The sequence below is a fragment of the Taurulus bubalis genome (assembly GCF_910589615.1).
Source record: "Taurulus bubalis genome assembly, chromosome: 17".
In the NCBI taxonomy this organism is placed as follows: domain Eukaryota; kingdom Metazoa; phylum Chordata; class Actinopteri; order Perciformes; family Cottidae; genus Taurulus; species Taurulus bubalis.
Window position 1 is genome coordinate 1,387,501 of NC_136605.1, and position 25,781 is coordinate 1,413,281.

The 25,781-nt window shown below is 42.7% G+C and overlaps 2 protein-coding genes across 2 annotated transcripts in view; both read left to right on the forward strand.

Annotated features, from left to right (window-relative positions):
* LOC306749762 (uncharacterized protein) overlaps positions 1–5,906 on the forward strand; it is an 8,692-nt gene extending 2,786 nt beyond the window's left edge. Inside the window, exons 2-6 of the mRNA XM_079233089.1 lie at positions 1,628–1,743; positions 1,995–2,063; positions 3,948–3,999; positions 5,489–5,525; positions 5,608–5,906. Of these exons, the coding sequence (XP_079089215.1) occupies positions 1,628–1,743; positions 1,995–2,063; positions 3,948–3,999; positions 5,489–5,525; positions 5,608–5,653 (320 nt within the window). The 3' untranslated portion in view covers positions 5,654–5,906. The remainder of the gene's footprint in view (positions 1–1,627; positions 1,744–1,994; positions 2,064–3,947; positions 4,000–5,488; positions 5,526–5,607) is intronic.
* A 6,386-nt stretch (positions 5,907–12,292) lies between these two features.
* The window catches only part of abcc1 (ATP binding cassette subfamily C member 1 (ABCC1 blood group)), a gene marked incomplete at its 5' end in the record, with an annotated part of 31,430 nt that continues 17,941 nt past the window's right edge, over positions 12,293–25,781 (forward strand). Inside the window, 13 exons of the mRNA XM_079232755.1 lie at positions 12,293–12,340; positions 14,493–14,669; positions 15,357–15,485; positions 16,166–16,303; positions 16,432–16,557; positions 17,184–17,245; positions 17,831–17,962; positions 18,263–18,487; positions 20,685–20,862; positions 21,209–21,370; positions 22,139–22,231; positions 24,432–24,635; positions 25,148–25,294. Of these exons, the coding sequence (XP_079088881.1) occupies positions 12,293–12,340; positions 14,493–14,669; positions 15,357–15,485; positions 16,166–16,303; positions 16,432–16,557; positions 17,184–17,245; positions 17,831–17,962; positions 18,263–18,487; positions 20,685–20,862; positions 21,209–21,370; positions 22,139–22,231; positions 24,432–24,635; positions 25,148–25,294 (1,821 nt within the window). The remainder of the gene's footprint in view (positions 12,341–14,492; positions 14,670–15,356; positions 15,486–16,165; positions 16,304–16,431; positions 16,558–17,183; positions 17,246–17,830; positions 17,963–18,262; positions 18,488–20,684; positions 20,863–21,208; positions 21,371–22,138; positions 22,232–24,431; positions 24,636–25,147; positions 25,295–25,781) is intronic.

Below are 25,781 nucleotides of genomic sequence, written 5' to 3' on the forward strand. Positions count from 1 at the left end.
TGAGTATGTTCTGCTGTCTGGGAGATGTGTTAAGTAATATGACAGTCTTCATCCATGAAAAGTCTCAGATTGTAACATCTGGGAGAAACAACAAACCACTGCAGGAAAGATAAAGTCAACCTCTGACAATAACAACTGAATTTAAAAAATGACTTCCAAGTGTAATTGAGATTGCTGAAAATATAAGAAATCCTTTTCTTATTGTGTCAAAAAGCAATTTGCATCGTATTTGTGTTGTAAGTGTGTCGCTGCGGTGGACAACGTTCATTGCTCCCTCCTTGAACACTTTGATTAATACAATCTAACAGCTGCATTTACTTCAGAAATTAATATTTTACACCAAACCAATCTCATCTGTTTATGTTTTAATGTCACTACCCAACAGTTCAATGTTTCGCACCACTCTTAACATTAAGATGCCATAATCCTACAAACTGGCCCTCAGACCCCAGAGATATACGTTCTGACATATCTCACAGCTTTATTCTATATCATTTTAACATTTCATGACTTTGCCAATCAATTTGTTGGTTTAGTATCCTTGCTGTTTCTATTTTAATTAGTGCTTTTTAAAAATACCAATGTATTGGGGTCCATAACATTTTGCTATGATGGTTGTTTCTTACAGTCGGTGTGTGTTTGTAGAATGAGGGTAATAATATTCCACTATTATAATATACAATAAAGCTATATGATCAGGAGTCATTCTGCTGCATAATAAAGACTTTGATTTTGAGAAGTTAAGTACTTTTGAAAGCTTTCATAATGGTACTTATATATCATTTTGAATGCAGTACTTTTACTTGATTATAGTAATCAATTCAATAGTAATTGAATATATTTACATTGTGCTGTTGCAACATTTACTAAAGTAAAGGATCTGCATATGTTAGTCACCATCAGTCTGCTCTAAGTTGAACATGAACTTAAATTGAAAATGCATTTTTAAATTACAGCATCAAGTCAAAAAAGAAATGAATGAGACAAAGTTTAACTGAGCAGACGATGCAGCTCCTGTGACATGAGACGTGATGCGATGTCCTCACAGTACTCACTCAACAGTCAACAACCACAACAACCACTTCCTGTTTGTAGCTCACAATGCAATTCAATTCAGTTTATTTTATATAGCCCAACATCACAAATACAAATTATCCTCAGATGGCTTACAGTCTGTAACATAGCATCCTGTCCCGGGACCTCACATCGGATCAGGAACAACTCCCAAGTAAAGATAGTAAAAACCCTTTCACACACAGTTTGTCTGTAGCTTAAGAGAACGGGGCTGTTATCAATATTTGAAATTATTGTCATAATTCCGAGGATGAAAATTTGTAAAGACATTTTTAACAACACACCCCTGACATATAACTTTATTCTGACAATTTTGTTTGAATTTTTTTCCCTTACTTATCGACTTAACCCTCCCGTTGTCTTGGGTTCAAAATGACCCGTGTACGAGTGTATATGTGTGTTTATGGGTCATTTTGACCCCAAGACAACAGGGGGGTTAAAAAAAACAAATATAACACATCAATAAATATTTACACTGATGGAGCATTGTTGAGAGTATTATCTTTTCAAGTATTTTAGTTTAAAACACATTCATTATCAATATTATGTGCAGATGATGATGATGATGATGACGATGATGACGATGATGACGATGATGATGACGATGACGACGACGAGGATGGGGACTATCACAAGGGCTCTGTATGCTCATATTGTGAATTCTGTGAGGTAGGTCTGAAAAAAATGTCAGAAAACTGGAGACCTTCAGAAAATTGTGTCCTATGCGTAGGATGTGACTTGACTGGGCTAAAGAACAGCTTTAGTGGTAACAGCTGACAGCGGTTTCATTACGCATTGAATGGAAGTAGAACATCCAATCCTCCCTCAGCACAGGTCCACTCTGTCGGTTCTTTCATGTACCATCCTTTCTAACTCTTCAAAATCCAGATGTCTTCCTAACTAAATGGGTCTTCTTACAGCACTGTGACAGCTGTGACAAATGTCCTTGTAAAGAGGGAGACAAGTCTGAACACTGCGACGACTGCAAGGTGAGAAAATACATTCAGCCTGTGCTCCCTCTAACCCAGAGAGAAGGAACCTCTTAGTCTGCTTTGTCAGTGGCGTAAGGTTGTGCACATTGTTCCCCAGTGCAGGCCAGGCGCTATGGGCAGGCCTTGGGGTGCCGGGCCCGCCCTGGACGGACTAGTCTGTCAGTCACTTAACAAACGTAGTGCTGTGCAGTATAGCTGCTTCAAACTTCCATGCAGTTTGAATTTTTCACATACAGTCATACAGGTGGCGCATTGCCTGACTGTTGTCATTCTTAGGCAGACAATAACACTACATTTTCACAGCTCTAACTCAAGTGGAAGCGGGCGGAGCTAATTACCTGTCAGGGGTAAGAACTATTACACCACCGAACTGCATGCCGGGTCGTCCTGTCGAACTCCGTCGCACAGGAGACTTCATGATAAGTGGGCGAGCTTTACCCAGCATGCAGTTCGGCAGTGTAATTTCATAAACGTGCAACCCTGACTGAAGTTCTTACCCTGTCACGTAAGTAGTGCCCAGTGCGCCCTCAGCTGCATTCTGTGAAAATGAAATGTTGCTTCCTCCCAAAGTGCTAGTCATTGCGGCTATGCAAAAAAAAAGGGCCCTCCCCAAAGCAACGTAAGGCCCCCCTGCAAATCAGTGCCTGGCGCCGGGCCTGCCCCAGTGCAGGTTATTATGACTGGCCCCAGTGCATGTTATTATGTTATTATGACCAGCCCCAGTGCACGTTATTATGACCGGCCCCAGTGCATGTTATTATGACCGGCCCCAGTGCATGTTATTTACCCAGTGCATGTTATTATGACCGGCCCCAGTGCATGTTATTATGACCGGCCCCAGTGCATGTTGTTATGACTGGCCCCAGTGCATGTTATTTACCCAGTGCATGTTATTATGACTGTCCCCAGTGCATGTTATTACGTTATTATGACCGGCCCCAGTGCATGTTATTATGTTATTATGACCGGCCCCAGTGCATGTTATTACGTTATTATGACCGGCCCCAGTGCATGTTATTATGACCGGCCCCAGTGCATGTTATTACGTTATTATGACCGGCCCCAGTGCATGTTATTATGACCGGCCCCAGTGCATGTTCTTATGTTATTATGACCGGCCCCAGTGCATGTTATTATGTTATTATGACCGGCCCTAGTGCATGTTATTATGTTATTATCACCGGCCCCAGTGCATGTTATCATGTTATTATGACCGGCCCCAGTGCATGTTATTATGTTATTATGACCGGCCCCAGTGCATTTTATTATGTTATTATGACCGGCCCAGTGCATGTTATTATAACCGGCCCCAGTGCATGTTATTACGTTATTATGACCGGCCCCAGTGCATGTTATTATGACCGGCCCCAGTGCATGTTATTATGTTATTATGACCGGCCCCAGTGCACGTTATTACGTTATTATGACCGGCCCCAGTGCATGTTATTATGTTATTATGACCGGCCCCAGTTCATGTTATTATGTTATTATCACATGTTATTATGTTATTATGACCGGCCCCAGTGCATATTATTATGTTATTATGACCAATTCTAGCGCACCCTATAATTACTACTTATGAAAAACACACAGAGACACCATCAGGTTTAAATGGATTTTTACTGATCTGTCTGATATTACAGTCTAATGAGCTATTTAGGCCATTGTATTGTGAATAGCCCTCTCTAACAATACAGCTTCAACTTTTTCATCTGACTTTAAAATACCTTGACAGATTACAGCAGTACAAAGCACTCTTTTCACAGTCAGACACAGAATCATTCACCAACTTCATATCTTCAGCCAACATACAAATGCATGCTATGGAAATGTCTTCATTTCAGTTTTTTTTGTACTTATTACTTTCTTTCTTGTTCACAGGTGTGTAGTTACTGCCATGTGTGTCCTGCTTGCCAAACTCTTTGCCAACCCGGTGAGTAAATGCAGGGCTGCCACAGGAAAAAAACAAAGCATTTTGACAGTGTTTGGGAAAGTAGAGAATGCTCTTTCCCATACAGCATTGGAAGACATTACATTTATTTTGCTGACGGTTTTATCCAAAGTAACTTTTAATAAGTGCATTCAAACACTGGGATACAACCCCAAGCATTGCAAACATCCCACATAAACTTCATCAAATATTCTGAATTGCTTCAAGTGCAACTTTATAGAGATAGAGAACGGGTTTTACGTTTCTTACTATGTTAATGGGCCAAAATGCATTCTGAGCCCATGAGTTTTCAGTCTGCAACAGAGGTTTTGAAGTTTCTGCTCTCCTGATGTCCATGGGCAATGGGGAGCTCGTCCACATGCGGCAGCAGGACAGCCAACAGATTGGCAGTAGCAGAGACACCAGTGTCTTGAATTTGATTTGACCAGCCACTGGGACGTGCATATGCAAACTAATCTAATCTTGTAAACTAGTCTAATTTTGACATTTTCTATCTTAACTTCTGAGCGCAAAATTGGGGCTCTGGGGCTTCTGTACCTCTTGCTCCCCGTGTTCAAGTAGTCGTATGAAACCTAAATGAGTTTGAACACTTGTGGTATTTTAAATGATTTCAAAAATAAAATAAAAACACTACCATATTTTGATCATAACTATGGACATCCAGCATGATATGAGCAAGATTCCCCAAAATGCCTTCTCGAGCAGTCCCGAGTTTTTCAAACTGTTTGGTTCAGGCCTTATCAACAACCCACATACTAACAAGACACCTTTGGGGAAAGATTAGGACCTAAAGCATTGGAATCTGCAACACAAATCACAATAAAACAAAGCATTGGCATGTTAGGAAGGATATTCAGTCAAAAAACGGTGTTGTTCGGTTCAAAAATGGAAAAATTACTTATTTTATGCCAAAACATTGTCCGCATTAGGCATGCTGGGTATTAAAATGTTCAGCAGCTCCCGCATGCGCTGTATGACGCGGTTTTAGAAATGTGGGCGGACCAGGGAGGCTTCAGGACTCATAGACGTCTGCCGTTTTGTGACTTTACAGGTACTAATAGGGGGAAATGAATGATTTTGACTTTATTGGACTCCCAGAAGCCGTACGGGGATGTGTCTGTTAGTGAAATCTGACATTGTAAGAGATACTTCTCAAGGATTCAGTAAAACGTTACAGTCGCCTCGGCAAGTTTACGTAAGTACTTCAACTTAACGGTTACTTTAATTTTTTGTATTTTGAACGAGATTCTTTTCTTCTTTTTTGCGAAAAAGAGGCGCTGCCTCCGAGCGCCTCTTTTGGTTAAAACAGTTAAAGGTACAATTTGAATCAATCAAACGGAAAATCTTAGGTTTCTCCAGCAGCAGTGTTATGCCAACAACAGCCAACCATTCTACCTCTGATGAGGAAGGTTGCATGTTGCTGTTTGCTGAAGAGGCTCCAGCTCACACTTCCTTTGTCTTTCTTTTTAAGGGGGTTTTCTTGACGAAATGACTGGATCTATCTACAAGTAAGTCCTACTCACACTGACCAGAAACCGGTTCAAACACGAATACACTAGGTCTGTAACCGGTTTGTCTCTCTATCCGCAGGACTATAGCTGATGTCTTTGATGATGATGATGATGAAGACAACTGAGCCTGTATATGTTGCCACCATGTGGCCAAACTAATGTTTCACCTTCACTTCTGATTTTCATTGTTATTTTTGTCTTTCTCCTTGAGAACATTAAACATTTGCTCACCGATGACTGAATAGAAATTGTTAAAGGAATAACTAAATATATTTGTGTACTGTTGTGAATCGACAAGTCGTACTGTACTTTTAAGGAAAGTGAAATATCTGAAGTCATATTTGGGATATGTTAAATAAAAAAGAGGGGACATTTTCACTAATTGATTTATTGATTTAAGAGTGCTTACGAGACTGAATGAATGAAATGCTGTTTAATAATAAATGACACATTTTCTTGAAAAACAGGCAATTTAGAACATCATAGTAAAATAACAGGCTTGATACTTGGATTGAGTAAGACTGATGACATAATCAAAACCGTCTTTGATTTGAACATCACTGGCTGGTACACCAGCATGGACATTCTGGTGGAGCTAGATTACAATTTTAGCTCGTACATTTGGACATAATTATGCAGCCAGTACTTTAAATACATCGTCCTGGAAGTTGTAACTCCCTTGATTGCGTTGACTGTATATTAAGAATAAGAGAACCAAAATAAGAAATAGGTTAACAACATCAAGGAATAGAGGAGTACATTCATTTACTTTAAACACCCAGCCGGAAATACAAAACAGAACATACAAACACTTTCATAGAAATGCATTGGCAATGAATTAACCAAAGTCATACATATGACAGTATTTGTACAGAGGCAGCCTCTACTGTATTTTGTGGGTTTGTTATAAAAAAGTTAAATTACAGAAATGTTTAAATTTGGAATACTGAAAGTTTATTCATCATAATATGCACCACTTACAAACATAAAACAACATAAACATAAAAAACTGTAATAAAAAAACAGTATAAATTCCACAATTACGGAAATATTATATTGCACTATTATTGCACAGTGTATTTATATTGCACAGGTTCTAAGTGTTTTTGTGGTCTACTGGGAGCCGAGCTGGTTGAGCAGCCTGACAGCAGCTGGAAGGAAGAACCTGCAGTACCTCTCCTTCACACACCAATCACACAATATCACTATATGTTTGAGCACTAAGCAACACAGAGTCTGTTGTCATTATTTTGGGCCCCAAACAAACCCAGCTCCGCTAGTCCATGTGGATGTGTCCTTGAGGAAAACGCCAAATGTCTCCTGCATCAGTGTGAATGTTAGTTAGTCCTGATGGACAGGTGGTACCTTCATGGTAGCTCCTCCCATCAGTGTGAATGTTAGTTAGTCCTGATGGACAGGTGGTGCCTTCATGGTAGCTCCTCCCATCAGTGTGAATGTTAGTTAGTCCTGATGGACAGGTGGTACCTTCATGGTAGCTCCTCCCATCAGTATGAATGTTAGTTCGTCCTGATGGACAGGTGGTACCTTCATGGTAGCTCCTCCCATCAGTGTGAATGTTAGTTAGTCCTGATGGACAGGTGGTACCTTCATGGTAGCTCCTCCCATCAGTGTGAATGTTGCCCCATTTTAGAGCCACTGGTCTAGAGAACACAGATATGTCAGACATGTTTTGAATGTGCAGATTGTTTTGAACATGAGCAAACATCTTGCTCAAAACACTTATGAACTATTCAATTCCAGGGGTTTATCAATTAGGAGACCAGACCCCCCCTCCCTTGGTGCTGAAACCAAACCTATCGTCCTTGTTTAGGACACACTCTAGACCAGTGGTTCTGAACCTTTTTTCAGTGATGTATCCCCTGCAAAATGTTCTTTCAACCAAGTACCCCCTAACTAGTGCAAAGCATTCTGGGTTGAAAAAAAAGATGAAATACACAACGCTGTGTCATCAGTGTATGTAAAATTCTGTTAATGAACTTACACTTATATTTTATTGAATATTTATTAAATAACAATGTTTTAAGGATTTTTTAATGGATGTTACTTTTACTTCTTTTTTTTTAATCCCTCGTGCCCCTGGAGTGCCTTCACATACCCCCATGTGAGAATCACTGCTCTATACCTAATCATCACCAAAGGTATGGACATTTCCAAGGTTGCTGTGACTGATGTTCCACTCTCTCGTTACATCACTAAAAACACCAGTGAACTATTTATTCAGAAGTTCTGCTCCACACCAGCCCTCTCTTGTATCTCAGTCAATGAACTTGTGGACGGCTTCAATTCTAAAGTTACAAATGTTATTAATGCCATTGCACCCACTAAGGTGAAGGTTGTCTCGGGTAAGAAAAGATCCCCTTGGAGAAATGCCACGCTGGTCAGAATAGAGAAAAGAGAGGAAAGCTGAGCCCAGGTGGCAAAAAACTAACCTCCAGATTCACTGTGGTATCTATTAAGAGAAACTTCCAATTATAATGTGGAACTGTTGAGAGATCGTGGAAAAGTATGAAAGTAAAAAAGTGCAACGATTATAACAAATAACCCTTTTTTCTGTTTAGTATAATCATTGAACATATATTTAATTCAATTATAGTTTGTGATTAGACCATATCAAATGCATCAGTTTCTATGTTTAAAAATCTTTTCTATACAATGGGTTTTGTAATACCTCTCCTGTGTAATAGGACACAGCAGCCAGTGGTACCATGAGGTTGACCTAAGAGACAGGATGTCTGAGCCCAACCATAACCCGTTTATTTTCAAGGATTAAAGCTTGACTTGGGAAAACGTCTGCTCACAGTAGTGTGTGTTTTCACCAGCTCTGAATCTGGATAAGATCAACCAATCTTTTAGTTGCATGTGACACTGAAACTGTTTCATTGATTTGAAATTGTTGTATGTGATAACGTGAGTTATTAAACTTTAATAAAATTTGGCCTTACCATTCGTAAGTGACTGAAAACAAACAAAGTATTCTGGTTCTTTAAAACAATTTAAACCCTCTGACGACTGAATCTACCAAAGAAACTCAAGATAAGTATCTCTGGGTGAAGACCTTTGCAGTGTTAGTCACAATGATGAGATGGCATCAATAGAGAGAAGGTATAGACGATGTACGTACTAGCTTGATAGAGGTTGAGGAGTTACAGCCTACCATAGGGGACCTAGAGCGCAAACTATAAAACACCCTCAATAAAACCTACAACTTGTTTAAAAAATACTAACGATTTAGCACGGGGCGAGATAAATGACCGAAGGTTTATTCCAATATCGGTGAGGGTTATCATTTCCTTCGGGATCACCAGGATAATTGCAAGTTAGGTGTGAGGTCCTGCTGTCCCTGCTTCAGGACCTTCAGGACCTTCAGGACCAGAATTTAGAAATGCAAGGCAGTCCTTCATCTCTGACATCATAACCAAAAACAAAAACAATACACGTGCCTTATTTGCTACCATGGACAGGCTAACAAACCCTCCGGTGTCAGTAACTGCTACGCTCCAATCCACATGGGCATGCAATCAATCTGCCTCCTTTTTTGCTGACAAAATTCATAAAATTAGACAAGCAGTCGGTGGCTCCACACCAACCACAGGATATGTGTTGCCATCCATCCATCCATTTTCAACCGCTTATTCGGGGTCGGGTCGCGGTGGCAGCAGGTTCAGCAGGCCGAGCCAGGCTTCTCTCTCACCTGCAACACTTTCCAGCTCATTCTGGGGGACCCCGAGGTGTTCCAAGGCTAGCCGGGAGATATAATCCCTCCAGCGTGTCCTTGGTCTTCCCCGGGGTCTCCTACTAGTTGGACGTGCCTGGAAAACTTCTAATGGGAGGCGTCCAGGAGGCATCCTGACTAGATGCCCGAACCACCTCAGCTGACTCCTTTCGACATGAAGGAGCAGCGGCTCGACTCCAAGCTCCCTCCTGATGTCCAAGCTCCTTACCCTATCTCTAAGACTGAGCCCGGCCATCCTACGGAGGAAGCTCATTTCGTCCGCCTGTATTCAAGACCTCGTTCTTTCGGTCACGACCCAGAGTTTGTGACCATAGGTGAGGGTTGGAACGCAGACTGACGGGTAAATGGAGAGCTTCGCCTTCTGGCTCTGCTCCTCTTCACCAAGGCGGACCGGTACAGCGCCTGTTTTACTGCTGCAATCGCACCGATCCGCCTGTCGATGTCCCGCTCCACCTTACCCTCACTCGTGAACAAGACCCCGATATACTTCCTTCACTTGGGGTAGGCAGTTTGTCCCCATCTGGAGGGAGCAACCCACCGGTTTCCGGCAGAGCACCATGGTCTCAGATTTGGAGGTGCTAACTCTCATCCCTGCCGCTTCACACTCGGCTGCAAAACGCCCCAGTGAATGCTGGAGGTCACGGTCCGAGGAGGCAAACAGGACCACATCATCTGCGAACAGCAGAGAGGCGATCCCGAGACTCGCGAACCGGATCTTCTCCGTCCCCTGGCTGCGCCTAGATATCCTGTCCATGAAAGTCACGAACAGGACCGGTGATGAAGGGCAGCCCTGGTGGAGGCCAACACCCACTGGGAACGTGTCTGACTTATTACCGAGGATACGAACACAGCTCCTACTGCAGGCGTACAGAGACCGGATGGCCCGTGCCAACGGGTCCGGCACCCCATACTCCCGCAGCACCCCCCACAAAAACCCCCGAGGGACCCGGTCGAAAGCCTTCTCCAGGTCTACAAAGCACATGTAGACTGGTTGGGCGAACTCCCAGGACCCCTCCAGTAATCTTGCAAGGGTAAAGAGCTGGTCCACTGTTCCACGGCCGGGACGGAATCCGCACTGTTCGTCTTGAATCTGAGGTTCGACAAGCAGTCGGAGCCTCCTCTCAGCACCCTGGCATAAGCTTTTCCCGGGAGGCTGAGCAGTGTGATACCACGATAGTTCGAGCACACTCTCCGGACCCCCTTCTTGAAGATGGGAACCACCACCCCGGTCTGCCAGTCCATGGGCACTGTTCCCGATTCCCCATGCGACACTGAAAAGGCGTTCTATAAGATAACAGCTCTGAGTCTTCTATAAGAAAACAGTTCTGAGTCTTCTCCTATAAGATAACAGCTCTGAGTCTTCTATAAGATAACAGTTCTGAGTCTTCAATAAGATAACAGCTCTGAATCTTCAATAAGAAAACAGTTCTGAGTCTTCTTCTATAAGATAACAGCTCTGAGTCTTCTATAAGATAACAGTTCTAAATCTTCGATAAGATAACAGTTCTGAGTCTTCTATAAGATAACAGCTCTGAGTCTTCTATAAGATAACAGCTCTGACTCTTCTCCTATAAGATAACAGCTAGGTAGTTTGGGAGATGTCTGATGGTAGTTTTGTAGATATCTGATGGTAGTTTTGTAGATATCTGATGGTAGTTTGAGAGATATCTGATGGTAGTTTTGTAGATATCTAATGGTAGTTTTGTGGATATCTGATGGTAGTTTTGTAGATATCTGATGGTTGCTTGAGAGATATCTGATGGTAGTTTTGTAGATATTTGATGGTAGTTTGAGAGATATCTCATGGTAGTTTTGTAGATATCTGATGGTAGTTTGAGAGATATCTGATGGTAGTTTTGTAGATATCTGATGGTAGTTTGAGAGATGTCTGATGGTAGTTTGAAAGATATCTGATGGTAGTTTGGGAGATATCTGATGGTAGTTTGAGAGATGTCTGATGGTAGTTTTGTAGATATCTGATGGTAGTTTTGTAGATATCTGATGGTAGTTTGAGAGATATCTGATGGTAGTTTTGTAGATATCTAATGGTAGTTTTGTGGATATCTGATGGTAGTTTTGTAGATATCTGATGGTTGCTTGAGAGATATCTGATGGTAGTTTTGTAGATATTTGATGGTAGTTTGAGAGATATCTCATGGTAGTTTTGTAGATATCTGATGGTAGTTTGAGAGATATCTGATGGTAGTTTTGTAGATATCTGATGGTAGTTTGAGAGATGTCTGATGGTAGTTTGAAAGATATCTGATGGTAGTTTGGGAGATATCTTATGGTAGTTTGAGAGATATCTGATGGTAGTTTGAGAGATACCTGATGGTAGTTTGGGCGATATCTGATGGTAGTTTGAGGGATATCTGATGGTAGTTTGGGAGATGTCTGATGGTAGTTTTGTAGATATTTGATGGTAGTTTGAGAGATATCTGATGGTATTGTTGTAGATATCTGATGGTAGTTTGAGAGATATCTGATGGTAGTTTTGTAGATATTTGACGGTAGTTTGGTAGATGTCTGATGGTAGTTTGAGAGATACCTGATGGTAGTTTGGGAGATGTCTGATGGTAGTTTGGGAGATGTCTGATGGTAGTTTGGGAGACTTTCTGACCCCAAGACTCAACTAACCTCTGCAATTCTCCAGCTGTGATCCTTGGAGGTTCTTCAGCCAGTTAAATCCTCCTCCTCCTTTTCCTCCTCCTCCTCCCGCTTTTACTGGTTTTATTGAAGCACCTTGTTTGTGCAATGTGCTTCAATAAGCTGGCCTTGCCTTGGTGTGAGTGAGACTCCGCCCAGAAGGGGGCAGTGTGGTTCTTTCACGTGGATGTTTTATTAATAAACTGGCCTTGCCAGTGTGAGTGAGACTCCGCCCAGCACGGGGCAGTGTGGTTCTTTCACGTGGATGTGTACACTACCATAGAAGAAGAAGAGGCGCCAGCTTCCGCTCTAACCTCAGGTTACCAAACCAAAGCTCTGCGTCCCAGACGCTGCACTCAGTCCGATGGGGCTGGACGGGTTCTGCAGCGCGGACAGCTCCGACCCGTTATGGGTGAGTTCACCTTCACGACCTGCGTTTATACATTATATACACACAACAGGGGTTGTTGTGAGCGACCCGGCTGCTAACAGACCCGGCATGCTAACAGACCCGGCGTGCTAACAGACCCGGCATGCTAACAGACCCGGCGTGCTAACAGACCCGGCGTGCTAACAGACCCGGCGTGCTAACAGACCCGGCATGCTAACAGACCCGGCGTGCTAACAGACCCGGCATGCTAACAGACCTGGCGCTCTACCCGCTGAAGGACCTCTTTGCAGTACCTTAGGATAACAAGGACTACTGAGAGGACATGAAAACACTATATATATATATATATATATATATATATATATATATATATATATATATATATATATACACATTAGTGTTTTATTGTATTGTTGTTGGTTGTTTTTTTTAATTTTATTTAGTAGTGTTATTTGTTGATAGGGTCAGTACTAGACATCCTGATCCACACTCCATACCAGTTGGTGGCGGCAATGCACCAAACCGATGTTTGCCAACCGTCAATAAACCTTAAAGAAGAAAAAGAATGACCCCAGTGCTCTGCCCGCTGTGCACCCTAACCGCAGGGTGTCCTAGCTGGTGTGCACTCTAACCGCAGGGTGTCCTAGCTGGTGTGCATGCTTTTCCCACTGTAGCAGACTCAGGACTGCTCTGGATCTGAGGACCTGCAGATACCCGGTAAACCTCCTTGGGTCCAGTATAGACCCGAAAGAGCTGTCTCTCTTTCATATGAGGAAATGTGTAGAATAATAGCATCACTCGGTGGATGTGGGTCTATCACTGTATCACCTTTTTTGCCCAAAAGTGTGTTTATTTCCTGAGACACAAACTGGGCCCTCGAGGTCACTGACCCATGACCCGGGCAGAGGCATGATAGCGGCGTTTCTAATGTGAGCCTAACGAGCCGTAAGCCTTTGGCTGTCGACCTCGGCGAAGGCAACAAATCGCACTGCGACCGTAAAGTCTCAGGCAGGACGACAAACGTCAAACGCATAACAAGCTCGCCCATCTTGAGTCTGCAAGATGTAGAACGGGAACACGGATCTGATGGAGCGATGGCGCTGCGGCAAACAACCGGCTCACAGTTGAGAGTTAACGTGGAAAAAGATTCAGGAGATTTTAATGTTTTCAGAATCTTGCTCAAGCTTCCCAGATGGACAAGTGACGTCATACGTTTGTGACTCGTAATGTTCCCACTTTCCATCCTGTGTTGAGGAATTTTATATACAAATTTAAATGTACACTAAAAGTCGGGTTACACGCCGCTCCTACCTTCGGTCGGTGTCCCCGTTAGCTCCCCGCTAGCTCCCCGCTGTAGCCAGCTGGCGCTCATGATAGTTCCCCCGCTAACTTCCGCTAGCTCCCCGACAACCACTGAACGTAGTGGGACCAGCCCAGGCTCGACACCCGACTCGGGCAGAGGGGACGCGGGCAGTGGCAGCAGCAGGGAGCTAGCAGCAGCAGGGAGCTAGCAGCAGCAGGGAGCTAGCAGCAGCAGGGAGCTAGCAGCAGAGCTAGCTAGCGCTGATCCTAGCAGCACCGCTAGCTAGCGCTGTTCCTAGCAGTAGCGCTGGCTAGCTCTGCTTTCAGCTTGCTACAGCGGGACACTGGCCGGAGGTAGGAGCGGCTTGTAACCCGACTTTTACGGTAATTATAAAAGTCTTAACGGCGCCAACGAGGTATTCTTCTTCTTTCTGGAAACATTGGAACAAGTGTCCGTTTGTTTTTAACCACAACTGACTTTTATCTGTAATGATTATACCCGTGTCCTCGTATTGTATTTTATATAATTGTTGTTGTATTTGTGTTTGTTGCTATATGGACCCATGAGGAATATATAACGCGTCGTAGTCAGTGGGCTGTTTTGTAGCTGAAACTACTGTTTAAATTTAATTTAATTCCTAAATTAATACTGTGCTTTTCTTTCATCCCAGATATTTTATTTTATTAGTATTATTATTGTATATATCTTTCATCCCTGCTGTTTTGATATCTTATTTTCTGTCTTTAAATTGCTGCTACTCGACACCAAATTTCCCCTCGTGGATTAATAAAGTATATATTCATTCATTCATTCATTCATGCTGACATGACCCTGCAGTTTAACTCCCTGACGTCTCAATGGTTCTCTCAGGACTGGAACATTACTTGGTACACGGCTAACCCAGACTTCACGCAGTGCTTCCAGAACACGGTGCTGGTGTGGCTGCCATGCCTTTACCTGTGGATATGTGCCCCCGTCTACCTCATCTACCTCCGCAGCCACGACCGCGGCTACATCTGCATGAGTCACCTCAACAAAGCCAAAACTGTGAGTGAAGGGAACCGGGATTATTTTGGGAAGTAATTTTTCATTCCTGCTAAAGAGCAAAAACTCAAGCATTGATGCACATGTCATACATGTTTTATTCAAAAACTTGGCGTCCAACTCAAAAGCTGCAATGTCCAGTGTTTGGGTTCATCTCCATCAGCCTCTACCACATGGACGGCTTTAATCGGCACATGGTAGAGCTCTGCCCTCATCACATTGGACATATTCCACATGCAGGCTTCCAGTAGCGCCGGTCAGCCGGAAGTTGCAACCCCTCCAGAGGGTTTATCGGATTAGTTTAAAATGTGGTCAGAATAACCCTTAAACTAACGTGACGCTATAATGAGAAGTAGTATTCCGTACCTGGAATGATGAGGTCATATATGTCACGTGACAATTTGCCATTTTAGGTTCCTGGCGTGTACGGAACCTTTCAAAACCACTTTTAGAGGATTCAGCAGATCCGTCTGAAACATCTCAAGACATTCAAAATGGCAAATCTTTAGTTTTCAAACCAGGACTTGTTCTTGCGTGGTGGTAAACTATGATCATGTATGTTCTTGCGTGGTGGTAAACTATGATCATGTATGGTGTTGCGTGGTGGTAAACTATGATCATGTATGTTCTTGCGTGGTGGTAAACTATGATCATGTATGTTCTTGCTGTGACCTGTTCTTCTCTCCTCAGGCGGTCGGCCTCCTGCTGTGGATCATCTGCTGGTCGGATGTTTTCTTCTCTTTCTGGCAGAGGGGTCACGGCAGCAGCGTCCCGGCGCCCGTCTACCTAGTCAGTCCGACCTTACTGGGCTTCTCCATGGTGAGACCTGTCACTTCTATAGAAGGGTTCTCCCTGTAACATCTGTTTGAGGTAGAGCAAAGCGTGGGATGGATTCATCACACTATTAGGGTTTTGGCTCTTGGATGTAAACCTTTTTTATTCCCGTGGTTTTCTTTTCTTGAAAGTTGAGGTGTAGTTAAAGGAGTGGTACGGGGTTCTGTTGCTCCAAACAGAAGCACGGTACACATGTAGCTCTAGTCCAGTCTGCAGAGACCAGAAGGTTCTGTATCTCCAAACAGAAGCACGGTACACATGTAGTTCTAGTCCAGTCTGCAGAGACCAGAAGGTTCTGTGGCATTAGTTCTCTGATGCATTGGTTGAACTGTAAAGGCCATAAAACAAGTTGTAGTATACAGTTTTTAAAAAAAATAAAAATAAATAATGTGTATTTATTTTTGTTGTTTTTTTTAACTCACTGGTATAGTATCAGTATGCTGTATCAACACATGACAGTTCCTGTATTGTAGTCAGTAAGTCATTGATGTCCTCCTGTGCCATCTCAACGTGTTCCCAGGCCTGATGGGATATGTAGTCCATCCACCGGGTTTAAGAGAAGGTCTTTTAACAAAAAGAAAGGGAACGTCACACATGTCTCGAGCTTGAAGAATGTGATAAAGCTGCCAGATGGAGAGTTTTCATTGTTTCCATGTGTTCTCCAGTTGCTGGCCACCTTGCTGATCCAGTATGAGCGGATGAAAGGGGTCCAGTCGTCTGGGGTGATGCTGATCTACTGGCTGCTGGCCCTGCTGTGTGCCACAGTCACCTTCAGGTCCAAGATCTTCCAGGCCCTGGGCCAGGTCAGTCTGATGAAGAGTGAATAATAAACCTAGAGATGTGTAACTGCTGTTCCCTTCAGGGAGACATTGATTAGAGCAAAGAAATGAATATCTATCGGGTTAAAAGCGTTTTTTGTTTTTACCTTCAGCCGTCGGCGGTGTGTGTGTGGCGGTACAGCACCTTCTACATGTACTACGCTCTGCTGCTGGTCGCTCTGCTGCTGTCCAGCCTCACGGACCAGCCGCCCCTCTTCTCTGAAGCCGTCAAGGACTCGGTGAGACGGCATCAAGCTGTGTGTGTGTGTGGGGGGGGGGGGGGGGGGGGGGTACTTTTTCTGTTAATGGTGATGTGTTGATTATTGAGACGGCCACATGTCTGAGCCCCAATGAGCTCGATGGGTTTCACCTCCCATTCAAAGTCTGACTCAATTATCCAGGGTTCTTACGGTCCTGGAAAGTCCATAAACCTGGAAAAATCCTTGAATTTTAAAATGGTTATTTCCAGGCCTGTAAAAGTCCTTGAAAAAAATAAAATCCCCAAAGTTTAGTAATAGTCATGTAAATGTTATATTCACCCAAAATATAAGCAGGCATACATACAGGCATTTATATACATGTTTATTCTTTTAATGAAACTATTGTCTCATTCATTTGTGTCATTTAAGGTTTACTGTATGCTTCGTATTCTCATTGTTAGTTTAAATACTACATTTACTCACTTTTTACTGTTTACACCCAGATTTCACTAAATGTTTGTAATGGAAATTTGGTTTAAAGTCATGGATCCATTGGTGGAAATGTGTCTGAACCCTGCTTATTGTTGTTTTCTGTGATCTCTAAGTGGCTGTATGGACGTTTATTAGGAGTCGGTTGAAATTAAAACTGTACTCTTTGTCTTCAGAATCCCTGCCCTGAGCCTGGAGCTAGTTTCCTCTCCAGAATAACCTTCTGGTGGATCACCAGGTAAACAGACAATAATTATCCTCCTGCCGTGGATTGTTTTGTGTCGTTTCTCCAGTTGTCTTTCTCTTATTGGGAAGATTAAAAGAAATGCACAAATTATACATGTCATTTTAGATGTTATTAAAAGATAGTCTTTTTTGTATAAAAACCCTCTTTGGGATGCTATCCCTCCAAAGCAAGGAGACATTGTTCAGGGAAGCTAAACAGACGGTAACTTAGGGATCAGTGTGAACAGGAGGAATGTTACAACAAGCAGAACCTGTTTCCATGGTCACATGACCATGTGAGGATGGTTTAAAGACCGACTGATCAACTGTGAACCATCCTCCAACATATTTCTAAAGACACACACACACACACACACACACACACACACATACATATATATATATATATATATATATATATATATATATATGTGTGTGTGTGTGTGTATGTGTGTATATGGCAGAAATGTGCCTTGGTTTCAGCTCACAGTGGAACATAAGGAACATCTTCGTGGGTCATTATGTTCCACTGTGGAAGATAATGACCCACGAAGATGTTCCACTGTGAGCTGAAAGCTCCTCTGCTCCTTGTCACCAGGATGATGGTGACGGGCTACCGGCGCCCCCTGGAGGAGAAGGACCTGTGGTCTCTGAACTCTGAGGACCGCTCTCATAAGGTGGTCCCACAGCTGGCCTGCCACTGGGACACAGAGTGCCAAAAGGTCAAAAGGTCAGGAGCTCACGACCACTTCAAAGAAATATGCAGAACATGTTCAGCATTGTTACCGTGGTAAAAGTACACCTGCTAGAAGAGGAATATTTGGGCACAACCGTTCCACAACCGTGTTGATGAGATGTTTTGAAGTCTCTGTTTACTATAGCTTTTCATTTATTTTCCCAATAACACGATCTTGTGTGGAGATCTCATCTTCAACTAGAGATCTGAGAGGTCCAGTAAAAGATCACACACATCATTAATGACTCTCCTACATACAAACCGTCTGCTTTTCCTTCAACTCTCTCCTGTCAGGACCGAGCAGAAAACCTTGTACTCCCCCAAGAAAGCGGCGCAGGGCGAGGCCAAAGAGGCCCGGGCTGTGGAGGAGTCCGAGATCTTGATCGTCAAAGCCCAGAACAGCAAGGAGCCCTCCCTGTTCTGGGCCCTGTGCCGGACCTTCGGACCCTACTTCCTCATCTCCTGCCTCTATAAGATCATCCAGGACGTCCTCATGTTCGTGGGGCCTGAGATCCTCCGGTGAGAACGTTTATCTCAAACATATATTTTAAAAGCCTTATAGCATTATCTGACTCGTATGACACGAGTCATTGGTGGTTCTGGGGTTTATACATGCAGCGTTCACACACTAGTGTGAAGTACTGCGGTGTCTCTTACATTAAGGCAAAGGCTGAGCCCCGAGTCAGGGCACCATTCCACGCAGAACATTTCATCCTTGACCAAGACAAGGACCCCGTGGCTCCTCGGGTCACAGGCTAAACTGTCCCGGTTTAAGCCTGACCTGGACTTTACCTGCCACCCATATGTCCCAAGCTCAACACTGGCACTCTGTATTCTGTCAGGGCGGCACAGAACCGATGCGCTTCCTCTTATTAAGCGGCTCATCCACACTGACTCCATGAGTAGGGATGGGTATCGTTTGGGTTTTTTCCGATACCGGTGCTAAACTGATACTTTTAAAACGATACCGGTGCCTAAACGGTGCCTGAACCGATACTTTTTTATTGCCAAGGCAATTTTTTTTCTTCAAATTGAACAATATTATTAACTGTTTAAAGTATACTATAGATATAAATAAATAAGTACATACAAAACACACTTCAAACTACAGCTTCAAACCTTTTAACTTAAAACTATAAAAATATATATTTAAAAAAAGAACAGACAAGCATCAGGTGGCCTGATGGGACCGTGTGCAACAGAACTCAGACTCTGTTGGATCCTAAAACTGCTGCTTTACTGGACTACACGTCATCATTAATATCAACTGGAGAGATTTGTTCCATCAAGGCGAGGACGGACGTTCAAAAGCTCGTGCTCGTGTCTCCAGCGATATCTGTGTGCGCGCACTGTGTGTGTGAGCGCTGGAAGCCCCGCCCCCTCAAGCCCCGCCCCCTCGAGCCCCGCTCTGCATGCAGGCAGACGGAGAGCAGAGCAGCGAGTGTGCTCTGATCCGCGCTATTTTTATAATCGTTTTTAGCGTGCGGGCACCGCGCTACCTTTTTAGTATGTATATACCGTGCAACTTTACAGAGTAGTGCAAAAAAAAAAGTATTTAAATCGGCTCAGGCACCGGAAGGAAGCACCGAAATCTGCGTTGCTTTCCGGTCCGGTAGGTACCGGACGTGTTGGTTCTCGGTACCCAACCCTATCCATGAGGCGTGTGTGTGTTGATGAGCGCTTATTACGCTTTGAATATGTTCAAATCACACAAATATTCAGCTGTATTTGTGTTATGAACTTCATAACTATCTGTATTGAGCCCATCGGTCTCACAGGCAGACTCCCCTCACTCACTACGCCGGGCGGGGAAATAAAATAATGTAATACCGAAGAGTCAGTGGATTGGATGACAGACCGCCAGGGTAGTGCTGTTCTCTTTTTCAAAATGTAGTATTCATATTCAAATGTGTTTGTTTATTTTACTATTCAAACACACTACCGTTCAAAAGTTACTTTGAAATGTCCTTATTTTTTTAAAGAAAAGCACTGTTTTTTTCAATGAAGAGGACATTAAATTAATCAGAAATACACTATACATTGTTAATGTGGTAAATGACTATTCTAGGTGGAAACGTCTGGTTTTTAATGAAATATCGACATAGGTGCATAGAGGCCCATTTCCAGCAACTATCACTCAGTGTTCTAATGGGACATTGTGTTTGCTCATCATAGAAGACTAATGGAGGATTAGAAAAACACTTGTGCAATTATGTTAGCACAGCTTAAAACAGTTATGCTGGTGAGAAGCTATACAACTGCCTTCCTTTGAGCTAGTTGAGTATCTGGAGCATCACATTGTGGGTTCATTATAGTCTCAAAATGGCCAGAAAAAGAGAACTTTCATGTGAAACTCTCCAGTCTGTTCTTGTTCTTAGAAATGAAGGCTATAGGAAATTGCAAGAAACAGAACATTTGTCTGGGTGACCCCAAACTTTTGATCGGTAGTGTACATATTTGAATTTAGAATACTCCTTGACAGCCTGAATATGATTCATTAAGGCATCGGTAACTCATCTGTTTTCCACTGAGACTCTTTGACGAGGAACTTTGTGGTCCGTTGTCCTGGAGATCCCAAACCCATTTAGGATTAATTAAAGTTTCTAAATGCACAGAATGGACAGTGACATAATCAGCAGCAGCGTTTTCCTTCACCTGAGCCCAAGCTCCCTGGTCTCAAAGGGTCTCATTGTGTCATGCTCTTCATCCCGTCAAGGCTGCTGATCCAATTCGTCAACAACCCCAGCGCCCCCTCCTGGCAGGGTTACTTCTACACGGCTCTGCTCTTCATCTGCACCTGTGTGCAGTCGCTCATCCTCCAGAAGTACTTCCATGTCTGCTTTGTCTCCGGCATGCGTCTGCGCACTGCCATCATAGGAGCCGTCTACAGGAAGGTAAGGAAGCATGTCTTTGGTATAGAATCTATCTTTTAGACTCGTATGTCTGAATGCTGTTTTTCACTTTATTATTACAATTCACTTTATGGTGGACAGGAGAGAAACTTCTGTATGTTTGCACAAATGGAAGATTTGACATTAAAGCTGACTTTGATTTTGACTCTTTGAGAAATACAAGAAAGAATAAATGAAGGCAAAGACTACATAACAATCAAGGAAATGTTTAATTTGATATTTTAAGTTGTTTAAAGTTTCAGTAACCTAAAACATTCTCTATTGAATGGCTTAAGTATTGTCCTGGCCAGTTTCCTGCTTTGTCTTGACGCTGATGGCTCTCCTTCAGGCCTTGGTGATCAGCAGCGCAGCGCGCCGCACCTCCACGGTGGGAGAGATGGTCAACCTGATGTCGGTGGACGCGCAGCGCTTCATGGACCTCATCACGTACATCAACATGATCTGGTCCGCCCCGCTGCAGGTGGTGCTGGCCCTCTACTTCCTCTGGCAGGTAGGCTTACAGAGAAACAGAAGTAGACTCACGTGGGCAGACTCTGGACCGCCGACGTGAACGGCCTGCAGGGATGTGAATGTCTGCTGTGGGACATCACCAGCTGCCAGAAGAAAGATATGAGTCCGCCCAATGCTGAAGGACACAGGTTCAACAGTGTAGTCGTGAGATGCAACAATACAGAGATTAAAATAAAACCATTTTGACCAAGCTTCCCCTTGGGGATGAATAAAGTATATATCCTATCCTAAAACCTTCTGGGGTACTTTGCGTAATCGTAAGCAGGTTTTATTAAACAAAACAAGCCAAACTTCTCAACCACAACAGATTATTATTATTATTATTATTATTATTAGCACCAGCAGCCATCCAAAAACGTTGATATGTAAAATCACAAAATTGGCCATTTTTGTGATTGACTTTGAGAAATACTAATGGAAAACTTGAAGCTGGAAACTAATAAAACGGTTAAAGCGTCCGGTTCGACCTCTGTACAATATGTATGATGTACAATATGTATGATGTACAATATGTATGACGAGGCAACGGAGCAAAGTATATGGTACTAATGAGCCACCAATGAGTTTGCTGTAAACAATACTGGAGTGCTGAGGACAGTCTGCTTGTGAAACTCTGGCAGCATGACGGGTCAGATGTGTCTCTTTATTGGTTTAACAGCTCTGCTTTATGTTCTGGACAGAAGTGGATGTAAACTACAACATGGCTGGTTGGCGGAGGCGGTAATTCTAGTTCTGATCTCTTGTGCAGAACCTGGGTCCGTCCGTGCTGGCTGGAGTGGCTGTGATGGTTCTCATGGTTCCCATTAATGCCGTCATCGCCATGAAAACCAAAACCTACCAGGTGAGACATTTCCACAGACGCATTGTCACACCTCTAAAGCCAGCGAGAACAGCCTGATTACGTCCACGTGTTGCCTCTGCAGTCTAATGTTCAGACGGCTCAAAGACCTGTGGCTAGTGTGTTCAGTGACGGTGAGGCGTATCCAACCAAGTAGGGCTGGGCGGTGTACCGGTTTCAAATGTCCATACGGTATGAATTTTCATATACCATCATACCGGTGCATAGCTGTTGTCGCTCTTCAGCAGGCAGCAAAATGGATTGTTCACATCTGAGGATGCAGCGGTCTGAGCTACTTACTGTCATGGTTATAACTTTAGTCATGGTTGTAACTTTAGTCATGGTTGTAACTTTAGTCATGGTTGTAACTTTAGTCATGGTTATAACTTTAGTCATGGTTGTAACTTTAGTCATGGTTGTAACTTTAGTCATGGTTATAACTTTAGTCATGGTTATAACTTTAGTCATGGTTATAACTTTAGTCATGGTTGTAACTTTAGTCATGGTTGTAACTTTAGTCATGTTATAACTTTAGTCATGTTTAGTCACAACATGGTTGTTGTAACTTTAGCCATGGTTGTAACTTTAGTCATGTTGTAACTTTAGTCATGTTATAACTTTAGTCATGTTATAACTTTAGTCATGTTGTAACTTTAGTCATGTTGTAACTTTAGCCATGGTTGTAACTTTAGTCATGTTGTAACTTTAGTCATGTTATAACTTTAGTCATGTTATAACTTTAGTCATGTTGTAACTTTAGTCATGTTGTAACTTTAGTCATGTTGTAACTTTAGTCAAGTTATAACTTTAGTCATGTTATAACTTTAGTCATGTTGTAACTTTAGTCATGTTGTAACTTTAGTCATGTTGTAACTTTAGTCATGTTGTAACTTTAGTCATGTTGTAACTTTAGTCATGTTGTAACTTTAGTCATGTTGTAACTTTAGTCATGTTGTAACTTTAGTCATGGTTGTAACTTTAGTCATGTTATAACTTTAGTCATGTTATAACTTTAGTCATGGTTGTTGTAACTTTAGTCATGTTAGTCATGTTTAGTCACAACATGGTTGTTGTAACTTTAGTCATGTTGTAACTTTAGTCATGTTGTAACTTTAGTCATGGTTGTAACTTTAGTCATGGTTGTAACTTTAGTCATGTTGTAACTTTAGTCATGGTTGTAACTTTAGTCATGGTTGTAACTTTAGTCATGTTGTAACTTTAGTCATGTTGTAACTTTAGTCATGGTTGTAACTTTAGTCATGGTTGTAACTTTAGTCATGGTTGTAACTTTAGTCATGTTGTAACTTTAGTCATGTTGTAACTTTAGTCATGTTGTAACTTTAGTCATGTTGTAACTTTAGTCATGATTAGTCACAACATGGTTGTTGTAACTTTAGTCATGGTTGTAACTTTAGTCATGGTTGTAACTTTAGTCATGGTTGTAACTTTAGTCAAGTTGTAACTTTAGTCATGGTTGTTGTAACTTTAGTCATGGTTGTTGTAACTTTAGTCATGGTTGTTGTAACTTTAGTCATGGTTGTTGTAACTTTAGTCATGTTTAGTCACAACATGGTTGTTGTATCTTTAGTCATGGTTGTTGTAACTTTAGTCATGGTTGTTGTAACTTTAGTCATGGTTGTTGTAACTTTAGGCATGTTATAACTTTAGTCATGTTTGTAACTTTAGTCATGTTTGTGACTTTAGTAAAACACCACGATACAACAGTTTGTGACACGTAAACAATTTGTAACATTAATAATTGTACGTTTATAAAATTACACCGTCGAACTGCATGCTGGGTAAAGCTCGCCCACTATCACAAGAAGAAGAAACTTCGTCGCAGGAAGAGATGGATTCTTACGGTCTGTCTTTTCCTTTTTTTTCACCTAGATTCCCCTGGGTGCTAAGTCCCTCCATGTTTAGCTTCCTAACACCCTATATGTACCAACGTACAAACAGCTGCTCACCACTCTTAACAGCTGTTCAGTTGGCCGGCGGTCCTTTTCGGAGTCAATGAATGAATGTGTTTACTCGGACACAAAATACCGTGATATACCGTGAAACCACCAGAATCGTACAATTTTTGTCCATACCGCCCAGCCCTACAACCAATCACTTTTTACTACTCAACCAAGTTGCAAGCACTGAGGATCAAGGATCCCTGTGAAGCTTGTGTCTTTACATGTTTGTGTCTGTTGAGCAGGTTGCCCAAATGAAGAGCAAAGACAATCGCATCAAGCTGATGAACGAGATGCTGAACGGCATCAAGGTGCTGAAGCTGTACGCCTGGGAGCTGGCCTTCAAGGACAAGGTGTCGGAGATCCGAGAGAGCGAGCTGGCGGTCCTGAAGAAGACCGCCTACCTGGGGGCCATGTCCTCTTTCACCTGGATCTGTGCACCTTTCCTGGTGAGTCCAACACAGGAAGACAGACATACAATGAAGAAAAGAGGGTTTCCTCTCGTTGTGTGGACATGTTGTTATTCATTCTGGCCACATGACATCTATTCCTTCTGTCCATCCGGGTAGAGAGATCCTCCTCTGTTGCTCTCCCTCAGGTTTCTTCCCCTTTTTTCCCTGTGAAAGGGTTTTTACTATCTTTTTGGGGGAGTTTTTCCTGATCCGATGTGAGGTCCCGGGACAGGGATGTCATGTGTACAGATTGTAAAGCCCTCCGAGGCAAACTTGTATTTGTGATGTTGGGCTATACAAAATAAACTGAATTGAATTGAATGTTGTCATGTTGTTCAGCTGCTACAGACGGCCAAGCAGGCCGCAGCTTCGACATCACAAACATTGAGAGTCTAACAGGGAAACAGACGTTGTTATCTCATTTCCTGCCAGTAGAAACATCAGAATCAATGTAAAAGGACTATATCTCACCAAGAGCTCTTTCTCCCTCCCTCCCTCCCGCTGTACAGGTTGCCCTGTCCACCTTCACCGTGTACGTGCTGATCGATGAGCGCAACGTGCTCGATGCCCAGAAGGCCTTTGTGTCACTGGCGCTCTTCAACATCCTGCGTTTCCCTCTCAACATGCTGCCAATGGTCATCAGTAGTATGGTGCAGGTGAGTGTGCCTCCATCGTTCCACTGCGTAGCATGGCATAATAAATCTACATTTTATTTGTATCGTGCTTTAGAAGGTACTCAAAGCTGGTAAACATGGTAAAGAAGCAGCAATAAACGAAAAGATGACAATAGTGAAAAATAAAAACTAGCATCACAGCTTCAGAGCCCCCAATATGACTAATTATGACTTATTTTCCATTTCTGTCAATAAATCCTACACCCTGGTCCTTTTTGAGGTTTTGTATGACGTCCTGAAACGTGGCTCAATGTAACCTCAACTCTGCATGAAGAGATATCACCAGAACGGAATTGGAATATATCTTTTAGTAATTTGATGTGCTACATATGGTTGTATATGAATTATTGAAACTATATAAAATATTGTGTTGTGGAGCCCCCAGTTTATGGCAGCACAAAGCACAGGCATGACGAGACGTAGAGGAGAGGAGTTGATATCTTTGTCCTCCTGGGACATTGGTTCCAAA